Genomic DNA, 17,554 nt, shown 5'->3' with positions numbered 1-17,554 from the left:
TGCCCCCCCCAGGACGCCAGAGAGGCCACCGTGCTGCTGCTGTCCCTACCGCTGCCCGTTCTAGTGGCAGGAAGGTGGCATGTGCACTTCCCTGATGACTAACGGGGGGGCAAGGGAGTGAGTGCCTCCTCATGCACTTGGTGCCGGCTGTATACCCTCTTTGGGAGGAAAAACATGTGTGAATCTTTTGCTGGTTAAAATTTTTTTTTATTCATTTTTATTTTTTTTATTATTATTTTTTAAAAATGTTTATTTATTTCTAGGAGACAGAGAGAGAGACAGCGTGAGCAGGGGAGGGTCAGAGAGAGAGGGAGAGACAGAATCCCAAGCAGGCTCTGCAATGCCAGCACAGAGCCTGACATGGGGCTTGAACTCATCAAGACCTGAGCTGAAACCAAGAGTCGGATGCTCAGCCGACGGACGCACGCAGACGCCCCTCTTTTGATCATTTAAAAATGTGGTTGGGGCGTCTGGGGGGGCTCCGTCAGTTAAGTGTCTGACTCTTGGTTTCGGCTCAGGTCATGATCTCATGGTTCATGTGGGTTCGAGCCCGACACCGGGCTCTGCAGTAACGGCACTGCGCCTCCTTGGGGTTCTCTCTCCCTCTCTGTCCCTCCCCTGCTCATGCTCTCTCTCTCTCAAAATAAATAAATAAAAAGAAATTTAAATTTTGGTTATGTATCTTCTTATGGTTGGATTCTAACCAAATACTGGTTTACAAGAACCTTCTCCCGGTGCTGTGTCTTCTCGCTTCTAGAAGTCGTTCCCTTCCCCTTTCATGACTGCGGTCCCTGGTGCCGTGTGCGGGCGACCCCCGCCTGCCCCAGGGCCACAGAGGTTCCTGTCGCGTGTCCCCCAAAGCCTCTGCATCTTAGCTCTGACACTCAGGTCTGCACTCCGCTGTGAGTTCACTTCTCTGGTGAGAAGACACGAAGCTGAACGCTTTAATTTTTCAGGATAGGAATATCCTTTCTTCCCCTGAACTGCTCCTAAGTGTTCTGCGCCGTCGAACTGTGCGTCCATCCTTACACCAGAGTTTTCTGGGCTTTCGGGCAGGCCCACCGCCTTGCCCTGGTTTTCCTGGGACATTCCAGAAGCTCCTTCAGTTCTGAGCAAACCAGGACAGCCGATGACCCTATTTTATAATAAATTTCAAAATCAAATAGCGATTCTTTTGATTTTGTTCTTCTTTTCCAAAATTGCTTCGGTTGTCCTAGGTCCTCTGCATTTCCATGTAAATTTTCAAGGCTGGCTTGTCAACCTGTGTGGTTAAGTCCTGCCTGGATTCTGACAGGGATTGCTCTGAATCCGTAGATCTATTTGGGAAAGAATCTTACATCCTTGTGAACAGTTGTGCAATATTCCACTGCCTGCTTGGTCAAGTATTGTTGTTTTTACCAGTCTGTGCTCTCAACCAAATCCCTAGAGAGAGTGTGAAATCTGAGTGGCTACCAGCCAGCCAATGGGTGGGCTCCCGTGGGTGGGGTGCTCACCCTGGGCCAATCAGCAAAGGTAAGGTACTCCTGGGCTGAGCTGGATGGCTGGGGAGAGGGGACATGCAGGTTCCATGCAAGGTGCCCATGTGGCTGACTCAACTCTGTCTCTTGCAGGGCACCTTGATCAATACTCTGCAGGAGGTAAAGCCTACTGCCTTCCTGGGGGTGCCCCGAATTTGGGAGAAGATGCAGGAGACGATAAAGGAAACTGGTGCCAAATTCTCAAGCTTGAGGAAGAAGGTGTTTTCATGGGGAAGAGTTATTGGCTTAAAGATCAATACAAAAAGGATGCTGGGGTAGGTGCAGGGGCCAGCGGGGCCAGGCTGGGAGAGGGCAGTGGGTGAGGGGGCTCAGCCTTCTCCAGCTGGCCCCCCATCAACCCCCATTTGGTTGCATGGCTGTTGGGCTGTTCTTAGAATTTTTTTTCGTCCTTGGCATTCTTAGTCACAGGACAAATGAAACTCCCATGAGCTACCGCATGGCGATGGCCCTCGTGTTCAGCAAAGTCAAGAGTGCCCTTGGTCTTGATCGCTGCCACTCTTTTATCAGCGGAGCCGCACCCCTCAACAAAGAGACCTCTGAATTCTTCCTAAGCCTGGACATACCTATAGGTGATATGTACGGTTTGAGTGAAAGCTCAGGACCCCACACCATACCCATTCAGGAGAGCTACAGGATTCGAAGGTACCAGACTCCTAGGCAGACGCCCAGCCCTCCAGCGACGTGGGGGTCAGGGGCTAAAGGTGGGAGGGCAGGCAAGCCACTGAGCTAAGATGAACCCTGGCCCAAGTGTCCAGAATGACCCCTGTTCTCCAGCCTCTAAGCCCTACGTGCTCATGACCATGGAAGCTCCCATTTGCCGGAGAGCCCAAAGACAGGGAGGGCTCTTGGAATGTTCCAGGGTCTCCCCAGCTGTCATTGGTGAGTGACAGCTCACCCAGGCTCCAGACAGCCCGCCCAGGCTCACCCAGCTCAGGTTCCCCTCCTGGGACCTCAGGACCCCTCGTCTCTGCCATGCTCCCCCTCCAACACGACCACGGGCCCTTCTCCCAAGCCCCGCGGGTCCCAGGCCGCAGGAGGGAACCCAAGGACGCTGAAACGGGAGGGACACCAAAGACGAGGTCTGTGTGGGTCTGCAAGTCACAGAAGCCCCCACCGTCTCTCCCTGACCCCCTCCCTGCAGTCATATCACAAGTCCAGCTTTGCTCTCGTGCTTGGCCAGGTTCCAACTGCCTCTGAACTTGGCAAAAAGCAAGCTCAATCTTCCTAATATGGCAAAACCATCTCTTGCCTTTTGCTTTTACCCTGGGGGGAGCTCTGCNTGGGGTGGTAGAAAATTCAGGAGACAGAGAGACCAGGCATAGCCAGGAACATTCTACTGTCTTCTAAGCAAGACACACCGGAGGGCCTGGGTCAGGGTGCAGAGGACCAAGAAACAGGCAAAGGATTAACACAGCGCTGTCCAAGTGTCGTGTGCACAGGACTAGACATTTGCTGGGGGTTTTAAGGAGACAGGGGAAAAAGAGCAGAGTGAGGCTGGGTCTGTGGACTAGAGAAGGGCATGGTGGGAGTCCTGGCCACAGGCAGGGGTCCTCCTCTGCCTCTGGGGGTTTTCNCCCCCCCCCAACTCCACAGCCCACCTGAGGCCTATCTTTGGCTGTAACCCACATGCCCACTACAGTTTTTCCAAAACTGAATGGGGGGTCCTTCCCTAAAGAGAAGGGACGCTTCCCTAACCCTGGAGGAAAGGTACAGGTCCCGGCCTCTGTCTTTAATAGCACTTTTCAATGAGGAATACAGGCCCACGTCCCCAAACTCAGAAGGCATTAACTGACAAGGTGAAGGGCTCCCTCCCGCCCACCCCAGACCTCCAGTTCACGACGCGTGTATGTGAGTTTGGCATGGCCACCATAACAAAGTCCCCACAAACTCACACAACAAAAAAACCATCTTCTTACAACTCTGGGGAACAGAGGTCCGAGGTCAAGGTGTGGGCAGGCTGGCTCGTTCTGAGGGTGACGGAGAACCTGGCCCAGGCCCTCCGCTGGCGTCTGGGGGTGGGGGTTGCTGGCCACCTCTGGCACTCCTGGGCTTATAGACGCATCACTTGGATCCCCTCCTCCGTCTTCACACGGTTCTCCCCATGTGCCTGTCTGAAGGAGACCCTTTCCATAAGGACACCAATCCTTCCATGAGGGTCGGAGGCCACCCTACTCCAGCAGGACCTCGTCTTAATTTAACTCGTTACACTGGCAGTGACCCTGTTTCCAAATACGGTCACACTGTGAGGTGCTGGGGGCTCACAGTGCAACACGTGGGGGGGGGTGATGGGCACGACTCAGCCCCTAACACCCTCGTGGGGGCAAGACCACCACAGCACTTCCATGGAGTTAAGCTGGCGAAGCAGTGACGGGACGGACATACTTCTATCCCAAACAAAAGCATTTTCCATGTGAAAATGAACACAAAACTCGTCTTCTCTGAACGGTCACTTGCTCTCTGGAGCTTGGGAACCATATGAAGTCAGATAAGCCAGTGTCCTTTGCTTTCTGGGTCCGTTACGGTATCCCAGCTTCCGGTCAGTCTGGACTCACACCCGCATGCTCAGGAATCCAGTGGATCTGGCCGGTGAGAGGTTCTCATCCGGGAGAGAACGTTCCATGTCCGAGCAAACAGCTGCCGTCTTTAGCAGCGGTGTAATATCCATGGCGGGCACGGGCCATTGCTCACTCAACGGGTGCTTCTGGTGGTGGGACACTTAGGGCTCTTTCTCCATCCTCCTCGCCACCATCGATGCTGAAGCAAACGCTTTGCATACGCACCATATACTGTGCTAAGCCAACTGGTTAAAAAGAAAAAAAAAGGTATCTCAACACAACTTTTCATTTATATTCCTTTTGTTATGAGTGAGGTTGGAGAAAAAAATCTTTTGCGTGTATTCAAAATTCACTTGTATTTCCTTTTTTTGGAACTCTCTGCGCCCACCGGGTCCTGGAGAGGGTGAGCCTAGGCTGCAGACCCCGGGCTGACCTGGGCAGGTGCTCTGGTCTCCGAGCGCTGACCGCCTCCCTCTGCCCCCCCGCCCCCGGCAGCTGCGGCAAGGTCATGGACGGATGCAGGAGCATACTACACCAACAGAACAAGGACAGCGTGGGGGAGATCTGCATCTGGGGCCGGCACGTCTTCATGGGCTACCTGGACATGGAAGACATGACCACCGAGGCCATTGATGATGAAGGCTGGCTGCACACCGGCGACCTGGGCTACGTCGACAACCAGGGCTTCCTCTACATCACTGGCCGCATCAAAGGTACCGGGGCTGCCCCTGCAGGCCCGCCAGCCCTGATCCCTGAAGGGCCCGACTCCCAGCCCCCCACCCTGCGTGGGGTAGGACCCACACAGCTGTACAGTGGACAAGCCCCCACCCCCGCAGAGGGCCATCCAGGATTTGGCCCCTGGAAGAATGGTCCTGGGGGAGACATCCGTGCTAGCTCTGAAATCTACGTAATTGTCACAGTTCAGTGAGGACGAGCAGAAATGCTGTAGAGCAGGTATAAGCCAGCTCTTCCTGTTAAGGGCCTAAGACTAAACTTTCTTTGGATCTGTGGGACGTACAGCTGTGGCACAGCTGCTCAACTCAGCCACTGTGGTTCACGCGCAGCCATGGGCAACATGCAGACACACAGACGTGGCCATGTGCCAATGCTAATGTCATATAATCCTCATGCATTGCAAATATTATTATTCCTTGGGTTTCCTTCCCACCGTTTAAAAGTATAAAAACCAGGGCACCTGGGTGGCTCAGTTGGTTGAGCATCTGACTCTTGATTTCGACTCAGGTCATGATCCCAGCATCATGGGTCTGAGCTCTGTGTCGGGCTCCATGCTCAGCATGGAACCTGCTTAAGATTCCCTCCCTTTCTCTCTCTCTCTCTCTGTCCCTGTCTCCCAGTTGTGTTCACTTGTGCATGTTGTCTCTCAAAATAAAATAAATAAAATAAACTATTTTTAGCTCATGGCCAGACAAAAACATAGAAGGCTGGATTGGACTCAGCCTGTAGTTTGCTAACCTGTGATGTAGACCGAGCATCTGATAGTGAGCCTGACACAGGCAGTTAACTATTTAATAAGGGGGCTATGTTAGCATCATTTCCATGATAAGCAACAGAAAACCCTTCTTATACAGGTTTGAGCGAAAAAATGGAAAAGTCCCAAAGGTCAGGCTTGGCTGGATCCAGGTGCCCGAAACAACATCACAAGAAATTGCATTATCCTTCCCTTCCTGAGCTGTCCTTGGTGTTGGGGCCCTTCCTGAAGAGGCTTTTCCCATTTGGTGACAAGATGGCCACCAACAGTCAAGGCTCGCCCTAACCACCAAGGGACAGCAAAAGTTTAGGTCTGACTCTCACTGGATCCCATTTCAAAATGAATCACTGTAGAGAACAGAATACACTGACTGGTCAGACCTGGTCACACGCTCATCATAGCAGTCTTGGCTCAAACCACAAGCATTCACCATGGAGAAGAGTCCCCTAAAGAAACGGCAGGGCTGGCTGCCTGGAAGAGGAGTCACTGGCAGACACCACCACAGGTGTCCATCACACAATCATATTATTACTACTGCTGTAGTGACCTTGGTACGGAGAGCTGAAGGAGCACAGGATTAAGACAGGTCTTGGGCGGGTGGGATGGGAGGCAGCCAGCATCCTTGGGTGAAAGAGCAAGTAAGGAACGTAGATGGGGCAGGAGCAGCCCTTGGAGAATCTGAGTGGCTGGGGGAAGAGTGACACAGTTCTCTTAAGGCGGGCCCAAGTTAGGGATGTTACCTAAGGACTTAGGTTGTTTGGGGTGGTAGAAAATTCAGGAGACAGAGAGACCAGGCATAGCCAGGAACATTCTACTGTCTTCTAAGCAAGACACACCGGAGGGCCTGGGTCAGGGTGCAGAGGACCAAGAAACAGGCAAAGGATTAACACAGCGCTGTCCAAGTGTCGTGTGCACAGGACTAGACATTTGCTGGGGGTTTTAAGGAGACAGGGGAAAAAGAGCAGAGTGAGGCTGGGTCTGTGGACTAGAGAAGGGCATGGTGGGAGTCCTGGCCACGGGCAGGGGTCCTCCTCTGCCTCTGGGGGTTTTCTTTTTTTTTTTAATTTTTTAAAAATGTTTTATTTATTTCTAGGAGAGAGAGAGAGAGAGAGAGAGACAGCATGAGCAGGGGAGGGTTAGAGAGAGAGGGAGTCACAGACTCTCAAACAGGCTCCAGGCTCTGAGCTGGCAGTCAGCACAGAGCCCAACGCAGGGCTCAAACCCACGAACCGTGAAATCATGACCTAAGCAAAAGTTGGATGATCAACTGACTAAGCCACCCAGGCACCCCTGCCTCTGGGGTTTTCTAAGGGGGTGGTCATCCGTGCCAGCATCTGTCCCCTCTGGTCCTCGAGGGCACGAGCCTTTTGTCCTGTCACGTTGAGCCCTCACCAAGCCACGTTTGTTCCAGAAATCCTCATCATGGCGGGCGGTGAGAATGTGGCCCCAATCCCCATCGAGAACCTGGTGAAGGAGAAGATCCCCATCATCAGTCATGCCATGCTGGTGGGGGATAAGGCAAACTTTCTGAGCATCCTGTTGACGCTGAAGGTAACGTGGGCTTACTGTCTCGCGGGAGTCTCTGCCCCACTTCCTGGTCCGCAGGGTGGCCAGGGACTGTGTGATCGCTGGGTGGGGTGATGAGGCTCTCCTGGGGCAGTGTCAGATGGACGGGATAACGGGACAGCCAATGGACGACCTAAGCATGGAGGCCATCAACTTCTGCCGGAACCTGGGGAGCCACGTGTCCACCGTCTCTGAGATTCTGGAGCTGCGGGACCCCCTGGTCTACAAGGCCATCCAGGAGGGCATAGATGCCGTGAATAAGGAAGCCATCTCCAATGCACAGAGGATCCGGAAGTGGGCCATCCTGGATAAGGACTTTTCTATCCCCAGTGGAGAGCTGGGTGAGTAGCCTGGAGAGCAGGTGGCATCTGGCACTTGGAGGCTGGTCCCTTGCTAGTGTCCAGGGCCACACAGGCTCTAAGGAGACGGGCCCTTTGCAGGGGGTCAGAGGGTCCACCTCTAGCTCATTGGTGCCTAGCTCCCCCCCACACACACATACACAAAGTCCCTTCTCCCCAGGGCAGCATGCTTCCACTCTGTAATAAAAGCCAAACTCATTATGACTCTTCATGACCTTTCTCCTGTTGACCTCTCCCCTTTCACTTACTCTACCCCAACTGCACAGGCCTCCCTGCTGTTCTCACAACTCCCCAGGCAAATCCTGTCTCAGGACCTTTGCACCTGCTGTGCCCGCTGCCTGGAATGCCCTTCCCCTTCAATTCTTTGGCTCCTTCTCATTGTCCAGGTCTCACCTTACAGGTCACTTCCTCGGAACGGCCTTCTCTGGCCATCCTGACTACCATGACTCACTGTCACCCTTCATAGGGCAGCCCTGTAGCACTCTATCACGCCTCCTACACTGCCTCCACTTTGCTCCCGTAACACATCATAGTCTGAAGTTACCCTGTGTACTGGCTGATTTCAGTCTGTCTGCCCCCACCTCCTGCTCTCTCCAGGATGGGGGAGGGGGGGCTTGCTTCCTATCAGTGTCCTTTCTGGGGCCTGCTCTCAGCACTCAGCTGTAATCTGATGGCATCGACGCAGAGAGTTAGAGTGACAGCAAGCACGCAGCCTTGGACAACTTGGGTCTAAATCCTGTCCCCTCCAAGCCTTGGTCCTTTTAACTACAAGTTGAAAATGCAGCCCTCATGGTGCTGCTCAGGACGGGGCCGGGGAAGCCTGAACCCCACAGTGACCCAGAGCCTGTGAGCAGCCTGGGCCGTGGATCAGACAACTCCGGAATTCATGTCTTGTCCCTGAGGGGCACATGCTGGGTGGCCTCAGAGCTCCTGGCCCTGAGACGGTTCCCTCACCTGGAAGAGGAGGGGGCGCACCCCTGTGCTGGGTGCCCGGTCCACATCAGGCAGAGCTCAGCAGGCTGTGTGCACTCCAGCCCAGCGGCCTCGCTGCAGCCCACGGTGTGAGGGTTCGGCCCTGCACTGAGGGTGGAGGGGATGCACCCAGGAAGTCAATGGGAGAGCCAGCCCCGGCCTGTCCCCCGCCACGGGGACCCGGCTGCCCACACACGCACAGGACATGTGGCCTTTTATTCCCCATGTAGGAACTGGTTTCTCCTTTCTCGATAGGTCCGACGACAAAGATTAGGAGACCTTTTGTGGTCCAAAAATATAAAAGGCTAATTGAAAGCTTCTACTACTGACTTCTCTGGTGGAGCTGCTCCCGACTGTCCCCACGGTGAGACGGGCTGGGCTGGGCCTTGACCGAGCCCCACAGAGGTGGTCTCCCCCGTGTGGCAGGTGGGGCCGTGGGCGGGGCTCATGCACACACGCTTTCTGTGCCAGGGTCATGGCGGGTCCTGCACTCTCCTCCATGGCTGGCCGCCAACACTGTTAGGTGTTCTTCCTGACTTTTCTACCTTTGTCTCAAAGAAGGAGCAGAGCAATCTTCTCATCCAGCACCAGATCTTGTTGTTAAATGCCCAAATGTTTCACCGTAGCTCATCTGGAGGAGGCCTTTTGCTGGGAATGTTCATGGGGGGAGAGTGCTACGTGCCGGGAGCCCAAGGAGTGAGACACGGTGACCCATCACAGATGGTAAGGGCTGGGGTCTCGGAAACCTCCCGCCTCCCGACCCCACCCCTCTCCCCAAGCCTCACCCACAGGACCCCCCGCAGCACCAGGGGTCCGCATAGGTCTGGAGGAACCCAGCTGGATGCAACAGCAGAAGGACAGCAAGACACATTCTCAGTTGTCCTAAAAGCCACTGGTAATCTTTCCATGTTCAAATCACGGTCTTCAGATGCCCCGGCCAGCTCACCTGTAGCGGCCTGCTGGGGCTTCTGCAACCAAGTGCCCTGCAAAGTACCGGCTGGGTTGGCTGGTTCGAGGGCCGTCTCCTTGGCCCCTAGATGCCACCTGTGTCCACATTTCCCTTTTTCACAAGGACGCCCGTCCTCCTGGACCAGGGCCCGCCCTAATGACCTCATTTTAACTTGATCACCTCTGTGAAGACTCCATCCTCAAACACAGCCACATTCTGAGGCCCTGGGGGTTAGGGCTTCCACAGACGGAATCGGGACAGGGCGGGGGTGGAGGGAGGCACATGGGGTGGCCCATCACACCACCACATCCATTTCTTTTTCTTCACTGTTAACTGGTTTCACTCCTCCACACCTTCATTTGCCAAAGTCTCGCGGGTGGGCCCAGTAGTTAAACAAATCACACGTATCATTCCGCATCTTTTGTGAGACTACCGATTGCACTTTGCAGTTGGGTAAAAAACCGTCTGACATTGACATATGGGGGCGGGAGAGATGGGCCCTCCACACCTGTGCTGACCAAGATGGTAGCCATCCAAACCGAGATGCGCCAGAAGCGCAAAGAGATACTGGGTTTTGACAGCTGGGTATGAACTATAGGATTTAAAATACCTCATTAATATTTTAAAATATTGAGTACATGTTGAATTGATACTATTTTAGAAATACTGGGTGACAAAAATATATTATGTACATTAATTTCGCCTATTTTTTGCGTGTGGCTACCAGAAAAATTTTATTTACAAATTTTAAAACTTTTTAACGTCTATTTATTTTGAGAAAGAGGCATAGAGTAAGTAAGGGAGGGCCAGAGAGAAAAGGAGACACAGAATCTGAAAAAGGCTCCAGGCTCTGAGCTGTCAGCACAGAGCCCGACGCGGGGCTCAAACTCACAAACTGTGAGATCATGACCTGAGCTGAAGTTGGATGCTTAACTGACTGAGCCACCCAGGCGCCCCTAAAAAATTTTTTTTAATGTTTATTTTTGAGAGAGACAGAGACAGGCTATGAGTGGGGGAGGGACAGAGAGAGAGGGAGACCTGGAATCTGAAGCAGGCTCCAGGCTCTGAGCTGTCAGCACAGAGCCTGACGCTGGCGCAAACTCACAAACTGCAAGATCATGACCTGAGCTGAAGTCAGATGCTTAACCGACTGAGGCACCCAGGCGCCCCTAAAATTTTGAATTACATAGATGGGTTACATGATATTTCTCCTGGACAGCACTGCTCTAAAGTTCACTGGAGAGGGATTCAATTGTTTTTCTAATTTACAAACTAATACATTCATTCAGGAATATTTTAATCCCATGGTAACCGTTGGGTCTCAGAGAATGAACACATTGATTTCAAGGCTCTCCAGGTAATAACTGACCTTTCCTCTCCCTCCAGGTTTTAACAGGAAGACCCCACTGTCACACAAGATCCACCACTCTGGGTAGGGGCATTCTCTCCCTGATTTCCTATGGGTCAGTCTCTTGATTATTCACCTGTTGAAGAGGTGCCCCTCAGGGACCTGCCGTGCCTTTGGCTGGATCATCACAGATCTCTGAATTCCTATGAACCTTCGAGGCATGACCCCAGGGAAGCTTATGGGGAGGTCTATGAAGAATTTCTCATCTTGTGAGTTCCAATTCGATTTTTTTTCTCTCCCCAGAGGACTGAGACATCAGAAAGAAAATCCTTCACAAGTCTGGAGAAGTGAGTCCCCAAACAATTCACCTTCCTAGAAGTAACCTGGAAACACTTGCAATAAGTAGTGATAATAAAGCACGTCAGCATCCCAGGTCCTGACCTGGAACTAGATTCAAACATTTCGTCCTTTGTTGAGAAGTTCAGACTCTGAAATCAGTTCCAGGTCCAAATCCTGGCTAGCTATGTGAGTCCAGCCTTCTGAGTCTGGAGGGGGTGGGGCTCTGTAAAAACAGACCCCCCCACACCTCCCAGGAAGGTGAAGGTGAGGGTAGCATCTGAGACCCGAGAGCCCTCAAAACAGGCAAGCTGTTACCATCAAAGCACCATCACTCCTGGTGAACAGCTGATTCTTGATGAATCCCATTTTGGGGGATGAGTTTCGCTGTTATCATAAGGCCCAAAATAAGAGCAACTTAACGGAGAGAGAATTTCAGGGGCACCTGGGGGGCTCAGTCAGTTAAGCCTCCGACTCAGTTTCATCTCTGGTCAGGAGCTCGCGGTTCAGGAGTTGGAGCCCCACATTGAGCTCTGCACTGATGGTGTGGGGTCTACTTGGCATTCTCTTTCTCCCTCTCTCTCTGACCCTCCCACACACTCTATCTCAAAATACGTAAATAAAAACAAAAGGAAGTTCATTCTTCTTCCATCCAAAAGTCCACATACAGACAGATCAAAGCTGATCCAATAAATCCAGTGCTGGTCCCTGAAAGACCAGCGGAGAGGACACCTATCAGGCCAAGGGAGGCCAGCCTAATAGAACAGAAGGAGGAAAATGTCCAGTCTTTTAAGGTTCTAGATACCCAGAGGCAGCCCAGGGCCCCTTTTCTTTTTAAAATATGGATATATATAGATCGGAAATGCACGATGGCATTCTCCTTGCAAAAAAAATAACAATGCAATGCACATAGGGTAAAGTCATTTTTGGTGGCCTCCCTGATCCATCTGGTGGGTTTGGTTTTAATATGTAAGAACAGTCCATCTCCCTCTTGGGAAGACTCTGTATTTGCCAGTTTGCCTGCTCACTAAAACTTACCTGTAGCCCCCAAATCAAAGCTGCCGGCACCTTTGTGGTCCTCTGTGAGCACGCGCAGAGCAGCAAAAACCCTGAAGGTCCTACGTTCACACTCTCAGCTGAGGTCAAAGACGGTGCTGCCTCGGCTTCTCGCTTGAGCCCATCATATAAACACACGTCCTTCTGGGGGTCTGTTTAGCATCATGTTTTTGCATTGCTGTTGGGTGATTTCACTGTTACAAGTGGCCCCCAAGTCTAGTGCTGAAAGGCTGGCTAGTATCCCTGAGGGAAAGAAGGCTGTGATGAGCCAGGGGGGGAAATGCAGGTGTCTGATAACCTTCACTCCGGCATGAATTACACTACTGTTGACCAGGAGTTCAGTGCTAGTGAATCCGCAATGTGTATTAGCTAAGCTGTCACTGGACAGAAAACACGTGTAAACAAGGTTAGGTAGCGACCGGCTGATAAAAATGCTGTGACAGAGGCTGCCGGGAACCTGACTCTATATTTCTCCCAAGAGCAATGGTTCGATATTTGCTACTTCAGTGTTCACAGCACCTTTATAAACATAACTACCACGAATAACAAGAATCTACTATATATATGTCACGTAGAAAAAAGATATGTGTGTGTGATAGAGATGGGGGGATTCATTTTTACACATAAAAATATATGAGACACGCTCTCTTCCAGGCAGGGGAAGGTGAGCACGGTGGTTGAGAATGTGAGGCGGGGGTAGGTCGGCAGCTCCAGGGAGGAGCAGGGGGCAAGCTTAGAGGCCACGGGTGTGGAACGGAGGGGCACACAGACACAGCAGGCTGAGGAGAGGAATGGTGTGGTCAGGAGGCTGGATACACTGGACAAATAAATAAATAGATTTTTTAAAAACTGGAAGCCAAGTTTCTCATTGCCAGAGAAAAGACTTAGGAAAAGGCTACAAAGAATCATGAGGTATTATATTTGAAGTGGAGGTAATGTAAAAACTCATAGTTTTATTTTTTTAATATTTATTTACTTTGAGAGAGAGAGAGAGAGAGACAGAGAGAGCATGAGTGGGGGAGAAGCAGAGAGAGGGAGACACAGAATTGAAGCAGGCTCCAGGCTCCCAGCTGTCAGCACAGAGCACAACACGGGGCTCGAACTCACGAACCGTGAGATCCTGACCTGAGCTGATACGGAGTCAGATGCTTAACCAACTGAGCCGCCCACCCAGGCGCCCGTGAGGTATATTTTAAACAACTGGATGTGTAAGAAATTGAGTTTGCTACCATCTTTCCCTTCTGATAGCGTAGGGCGATCAACATAACTTCATATACCCTTGGGACCTAGAAAATCATCTTTTCCAAGTTAAAGACAAAGAAATTGGGGTTTGGCACCCGAGGGCTTTTGAGCTAGCAGGTCCCAAGCTGCTGTGAGGAAGTAAACAGCACAGGGCCAGTTCCACGGGGCCCCCCTCCGGCTCCTTTACATGACAGAAGCGTGGCCCAGTCTGGTCAAGAGGAAACCCGAGATGGGGTGCACTACAGAACGTAAGGCCCCAGCTCTTCAAGCCGGGGCAGGGATGAGANGCACTTGTACTCTGTCTCTCTCTGTCTCTCAGAAATAAACATTAAAATAATTTTTTTTTTAAATATCACACACCTAAATGTAAAAGCCAAAACTACAAAACAGGGGGGAAAAAAGGGAAAATCTCTGTGCCCTTGGATTCAGTAAAGATTTCTTAGATATGATACTAAAGCACAAAACATAAATTAAAAGAAATGACAAAATTGGACTTCACCAAAATTAAAAACTTTTGTCCTTCAAAAGATACTGTCAAGTAAACCTTAACTTTGAAAGTGAAAAGGCAAATGTATTTTAGAATCATGGATCTGCTAGAGGTGTCTGGGTGGCTCAGTCAGTTAAGTGCCCGACTCTCGATTTCGGCTCAGGTCATGATCTCACAGTCATGAGATGGAGCCCCATGTCAGGCTCTATGTGCTGGGCATAGAGCCTGCTTCGGATTCTCTCTCTCTCTCTCTCTCTCTCTCTCTCTCTTCTTCCTCCTCCTCCTCCTTTGCCCCTCCCCTGCTCTCTCTCTCTCAAAAATTAAAAAAAAATTAAAAAGAAAGAATCATGTATCAGTTTAAGGACTTGTAGCCACAATATGTAAAGAACACTACAACTCAACAATAAAAAAGCAAATGACTCAATTTAAGGATTTGATGGGACCTCTCACTAAAGACAGACAAGTGGCCACTAAGTATGTGAAAAGATCCTCAATGTCATTAATCATCAGGGATATGTAGTCAGAACTACAACTCAATAGCCCTTTACACCCACCACAATGGCTAAAAATTAAAAATCTGATAATACTCAGTGTTGGCAAGAATGTGGAGAAACTGGAACCCATATACATTGCTGGTGGGAATCCAAAATAGCACTGCGACTTTGGAAAGCAAATTTAGAAGTTTCTTCAAGTGTTAAACAAGGAGTTACTATATGACCCAGCAATTCAGCTCCCACATATATAGGATGCCGCGGGGAAATGGCACAAGAACTTGTATACCGATGTTTGTAGCAGCGTTACGCATAACCATCAAATGCTGGGAGAAAATCCAAACGGGCAAAATTCATCGATCCATCAACCAATGAATCGCTACACAAAACACAGTACATCCAACTCACGGAAAGCCACACAACCACAAAAGTGCTCCAACAATAACACGTGCAGATGAACGTGTGCTAAGTGGAAGGCGTCGGACACAAGAGGCCACATGTGTGTTACTCTGTTTATATGACATTTCTGATAAAGGCAAAGCTACGGAGACAGAGCCGCAGTCAGCACAGAGCGAGGGTCAGCAGTCGCCCGAGGCTGCGGTGAGCAGCGTGACCGATCTCACACGAGGGACCTTTTCAGGGTAACAAAGCATCCAAAAATTAGAATATGGTGACAGCTTCACAACTGTACAGCTTTATTGAAAATCAATGTACTGTAATCTTACCATAGGTGGATTTTATGGTTTGCAAATGCCAGTGCCCAGAAGCCTGGTGGGGGGTAGGGAGGCGAGGATCGCTCATCAGGCTGGAAGACCCCTGGTCCAGAAGGCTCCCTAACCTACGGCAGCAGTCGGCGGAATCACAGTGCCCTCGCTGCCATCAGGAGACCGGTCTGTGCCCCCCAAAGCTGCTGGTTCGGGGGGGCTGCTGGCCAAGGCAGAAAGCCAGGCGCCCACCGCGGGCCCCAGAACCATGTCGTTTCAGCCAAAAGGTACCCTGGCTCTGCCCCTCACGTGACTCACTTCCAAATCAGTCACCCCAGCAGCCACCTTCCTGCTTTCTGTCTCCATGAATCTGACTTAAGTTCCTCTTACGAGTGGGATCTGCTTATTTCACTGAGCATAACGTCTTGAGGGTTTGTCCATGCTGTAGCAGGTCAGAAATGTCCTCCCTTTTCTAAGGCAGTAATACTCCACTGCGTGCACGGACCACAACTTCCCCTTCAGCCGCCAACGGACGATGATGGGTTTCTCTGAACTACTGTGAATCGTGCTGCTCTGAATGGGAGTGTGCAAAATCTCTCCTAGTGCCTGCTCCCAATTCCAGGTATATCCCTGGAAACAGGGTTGGAGGGGTCCCCCGGTAATGCGATATTTAATGTTCTGAGGGGCCGAAGAGGCCTTTAAATGATTTGTTTGCTTATTCGCTTATCAACCTCAACAGCGTCCAACGACCTGTGGAAATGCAGCTGTCTACACATCCGGGAGACCGTGCCTAGCGAGTCAAAGTCCTTCTTGACCTTTTGGGGGACCCAGGGCGTGCCGACCTTGCCTGGGTCTTTGACACCCTCGCGTCCTTAGCCTCCGTCCGGCGTGCCTTCCAGGCCGTCTCCTCCACCTCACTGCTCCCTTCCAGGCTCCCTCGTGAACACGTTCCCTCCAAGCTAACAGAGCCGGGCAGGGACTGTGAAGTCCCTCCCGCTCCCAGACTGAAACCTAGGACTTTGGGTCCCTGCAGGCTGCCACCTTGGGAGCCACAGGCCGCAAGGGCAGATGGCAAAGGGCCTTCTTGGGCAGACCCCAGACCCCCAAGACGGGCTTCTGTAAAGCAGAAACAGGCCACATCGCCACCGAGGAGCCTGGCTACGGAACCCACAGTGATGTCACAAAAGCTGGCCGTGGGCAGGAACATTCCAGACGTCCCGTAGAGACCTCTGTGTCCCCCTGTGGCTACAGCAGGAGACGGGGTGACCACGGCTGACAAAAACAAGCAGGACACAGAAGCGGGCACTGCCTCCCAGACCACAGCGAAGGGTGAAAATGTGTGGGGGTGGAAAGGCAGGGGTGGAGGCTGAGATGTCTGCATGCTGGGGTGGGGGGTGGGCACAGAAAGTACCAGAAAACAATTTTTTAGTAACACCGCCAACAAGACCCCTCTGCCCTCACCATCTGTCTTACTTCATTTCCTTCCCCGGTCCCCACTTTTCCTTATACTCTTTTCCTAGTACTTCATTCATCACACCGCCCTCTTCTGGTTCCTTCTCCCTCTCTTACTCATGCTCACCGTTTAGAGTAGCCTTGTCCAGGGGTGCCTGAGTGGCTTAGTCGGTTAGGCGTGACTTTTGCTTAGGTCATGATCTCGCGGTTCGTGGGTTCGAGCCCCGCGTCGGGCTCTGTGCGGACTGCCAGCTCAGAGCCTGGAGCCCGTTTCAGAGTCTGTCACTCCCTCTCTCTCTGACCCTCCCCTGCTCATGCTGTCTCTCTCTCCCTCTCTCCTAGAAATAAATAAAACATTAAAAAAAGAAAAAATTTAGAGTAGGCTTGTCCAGTCACCCCCATGACCAGGTGGGACCCCTGTGCGTCCACACAGCTGGAAGCCCTCCAACGAACTGTAACTGTGTTTATAAACGTGTATCTGTTCAGTCCTAGGAGACCAGATGCCTCCCCGACGGTAAAGAGAGAGGCTGAGGGCACTGTGGGCACCATGTCCTCGAAAAAGCTGACTCCAAAGGACAAAGATCACCGACCGGAAATTAAAGCCAGAGGTAGGGGACTCCCCGGGCCCTGGGTGTGGCTGCCTAGAAAAGGCGGGGGTTTTCCCAGAGAAGCCGGCTGGGAGGCTGGGAGTAGGGGAGGGAGGCTGTGGACCAAGGCGGATGCAGTTCGTCACAGGCGCCTGGTCCTTGGGAAGTCCCCACCAGGGTGGCGCATCTGTCTGGCCACCCGTCCCTGCACCCCTTTTCTGTGTCTCCCCACTCGCCTTCCTCCCTTGGCGGCCGCCCTGTCTCTAGCCCCCGACTCTTCCCCAACTTCCCCGCCGCCTTCAGAGCCCCAGCCCTGCCCCCTCCACCTACCTGGGGGGTCCCTGCCCCTGAGTCGCGCCTGCCCACAGGCCACCGCTACTGGACGTCAAAGCGCGACGGCGAGGTGCAGCTGCGGCAGGAGGG

The 17,554-nt window shown here is 52.0% G+C and overlaps 1 protein-coding gene and 1 pseudogene across 6 annotated transcripts in view; both read left to right on the top strand.

Annotated features, from left to right (window-relative positions):
• The window catches only part of LOC144242746 (long-chain-fatty-acid--CoA ligase ACSBG2-like), a 35,276-nt gene extending 24,042 nt beyond the window's left edge, over positions 1-11,234 (top strand). For 4 of the 5 annotated variants that reach the window (XM_077777851.1, XM_077777782.1, XM_077777918.1 and 1 more), the window contains 9 exons: positions 1,611-1,792; positions 1,941-2,180; positions 4,589-4,806; positions 6,994-7,133; positions 7,243-7,489; positions 8,735-8,843; positions 9,106-9,202; positions 10,815-10,860; positions 11,080-11,234. In XM_077777851.1, the coding sequence (XP_077633977.1) occupies positions 1,611-1,792; positions 1,941-2,180; positions 4,589-4,806; positions 6,994-7,133; positions 7,243-7,489; positions 8,735-8,808 (1,101 nt within the window). In that variant the 3' untranslated portion in view covers positions 8,809-8,843; positions 9,106-9,202; positions 10,815-10,860; positions 11,080-11,234. The remainder of the gene's footprint in view (positions 1-1,610; positions 1,793-1,940; positions 2,181-4,588; positions 4,807-6,993; positions 7,134-7,242; positions 7,490-8,734; positions 8,844-9,105; positions 9,203-10,814; positions 10,861-11,079) is intronic. The other variant, XM_077777983.1, reaches the window with a different exon arrangement.
• Positions 11,235-16,316: 5,082 nt separating this feature from the next.
• The window catches only part of LOC144243143 (long-chain-fatty-acid--CoA ligase ACSBG2-like), a 22,275-nt pseudogene continuing 21,037 nt past the window's right edge, over positions 16,317-17,554 (top strand). Inside the window, exons 1-3 of the transcript XR_013338561.1 lie at positions 16,317-16,421; positions 17,031-17,152; positions 17,500-17,551. The product of XR_013338561.1 is annotated as a long-chain-fatty-acid--CoA ligase ACSBG2-like (transcript). The remainder of the gene's footprint in view (positions 16,422-17,030; positions 17,153-17,499; positions 17,552-17,554) is intronic.

The sequence above is a fragment of the Crocuta crocuta genome, unplaced genomic scaffold (assembly GCF_008692635.1).
Source record: "Crocuta crocuta isolate KB4526 unplaced genomic scaffold, BGI_CrCroc_1.0 scaffold110, whole genome shotgun sequence".
Classification (NCBI taxonomy): domain Eukaryota; kingdom Metazoa; phylum Chordata; class Mammalia; order Carnivora; family Hyaenidae; genus Crocuta; species Crocuta crocuta.
Note: the sequence above shows the minus strand (reverse complement) of the source record. Positions and strands in the feature narration are given on the sequence as shown.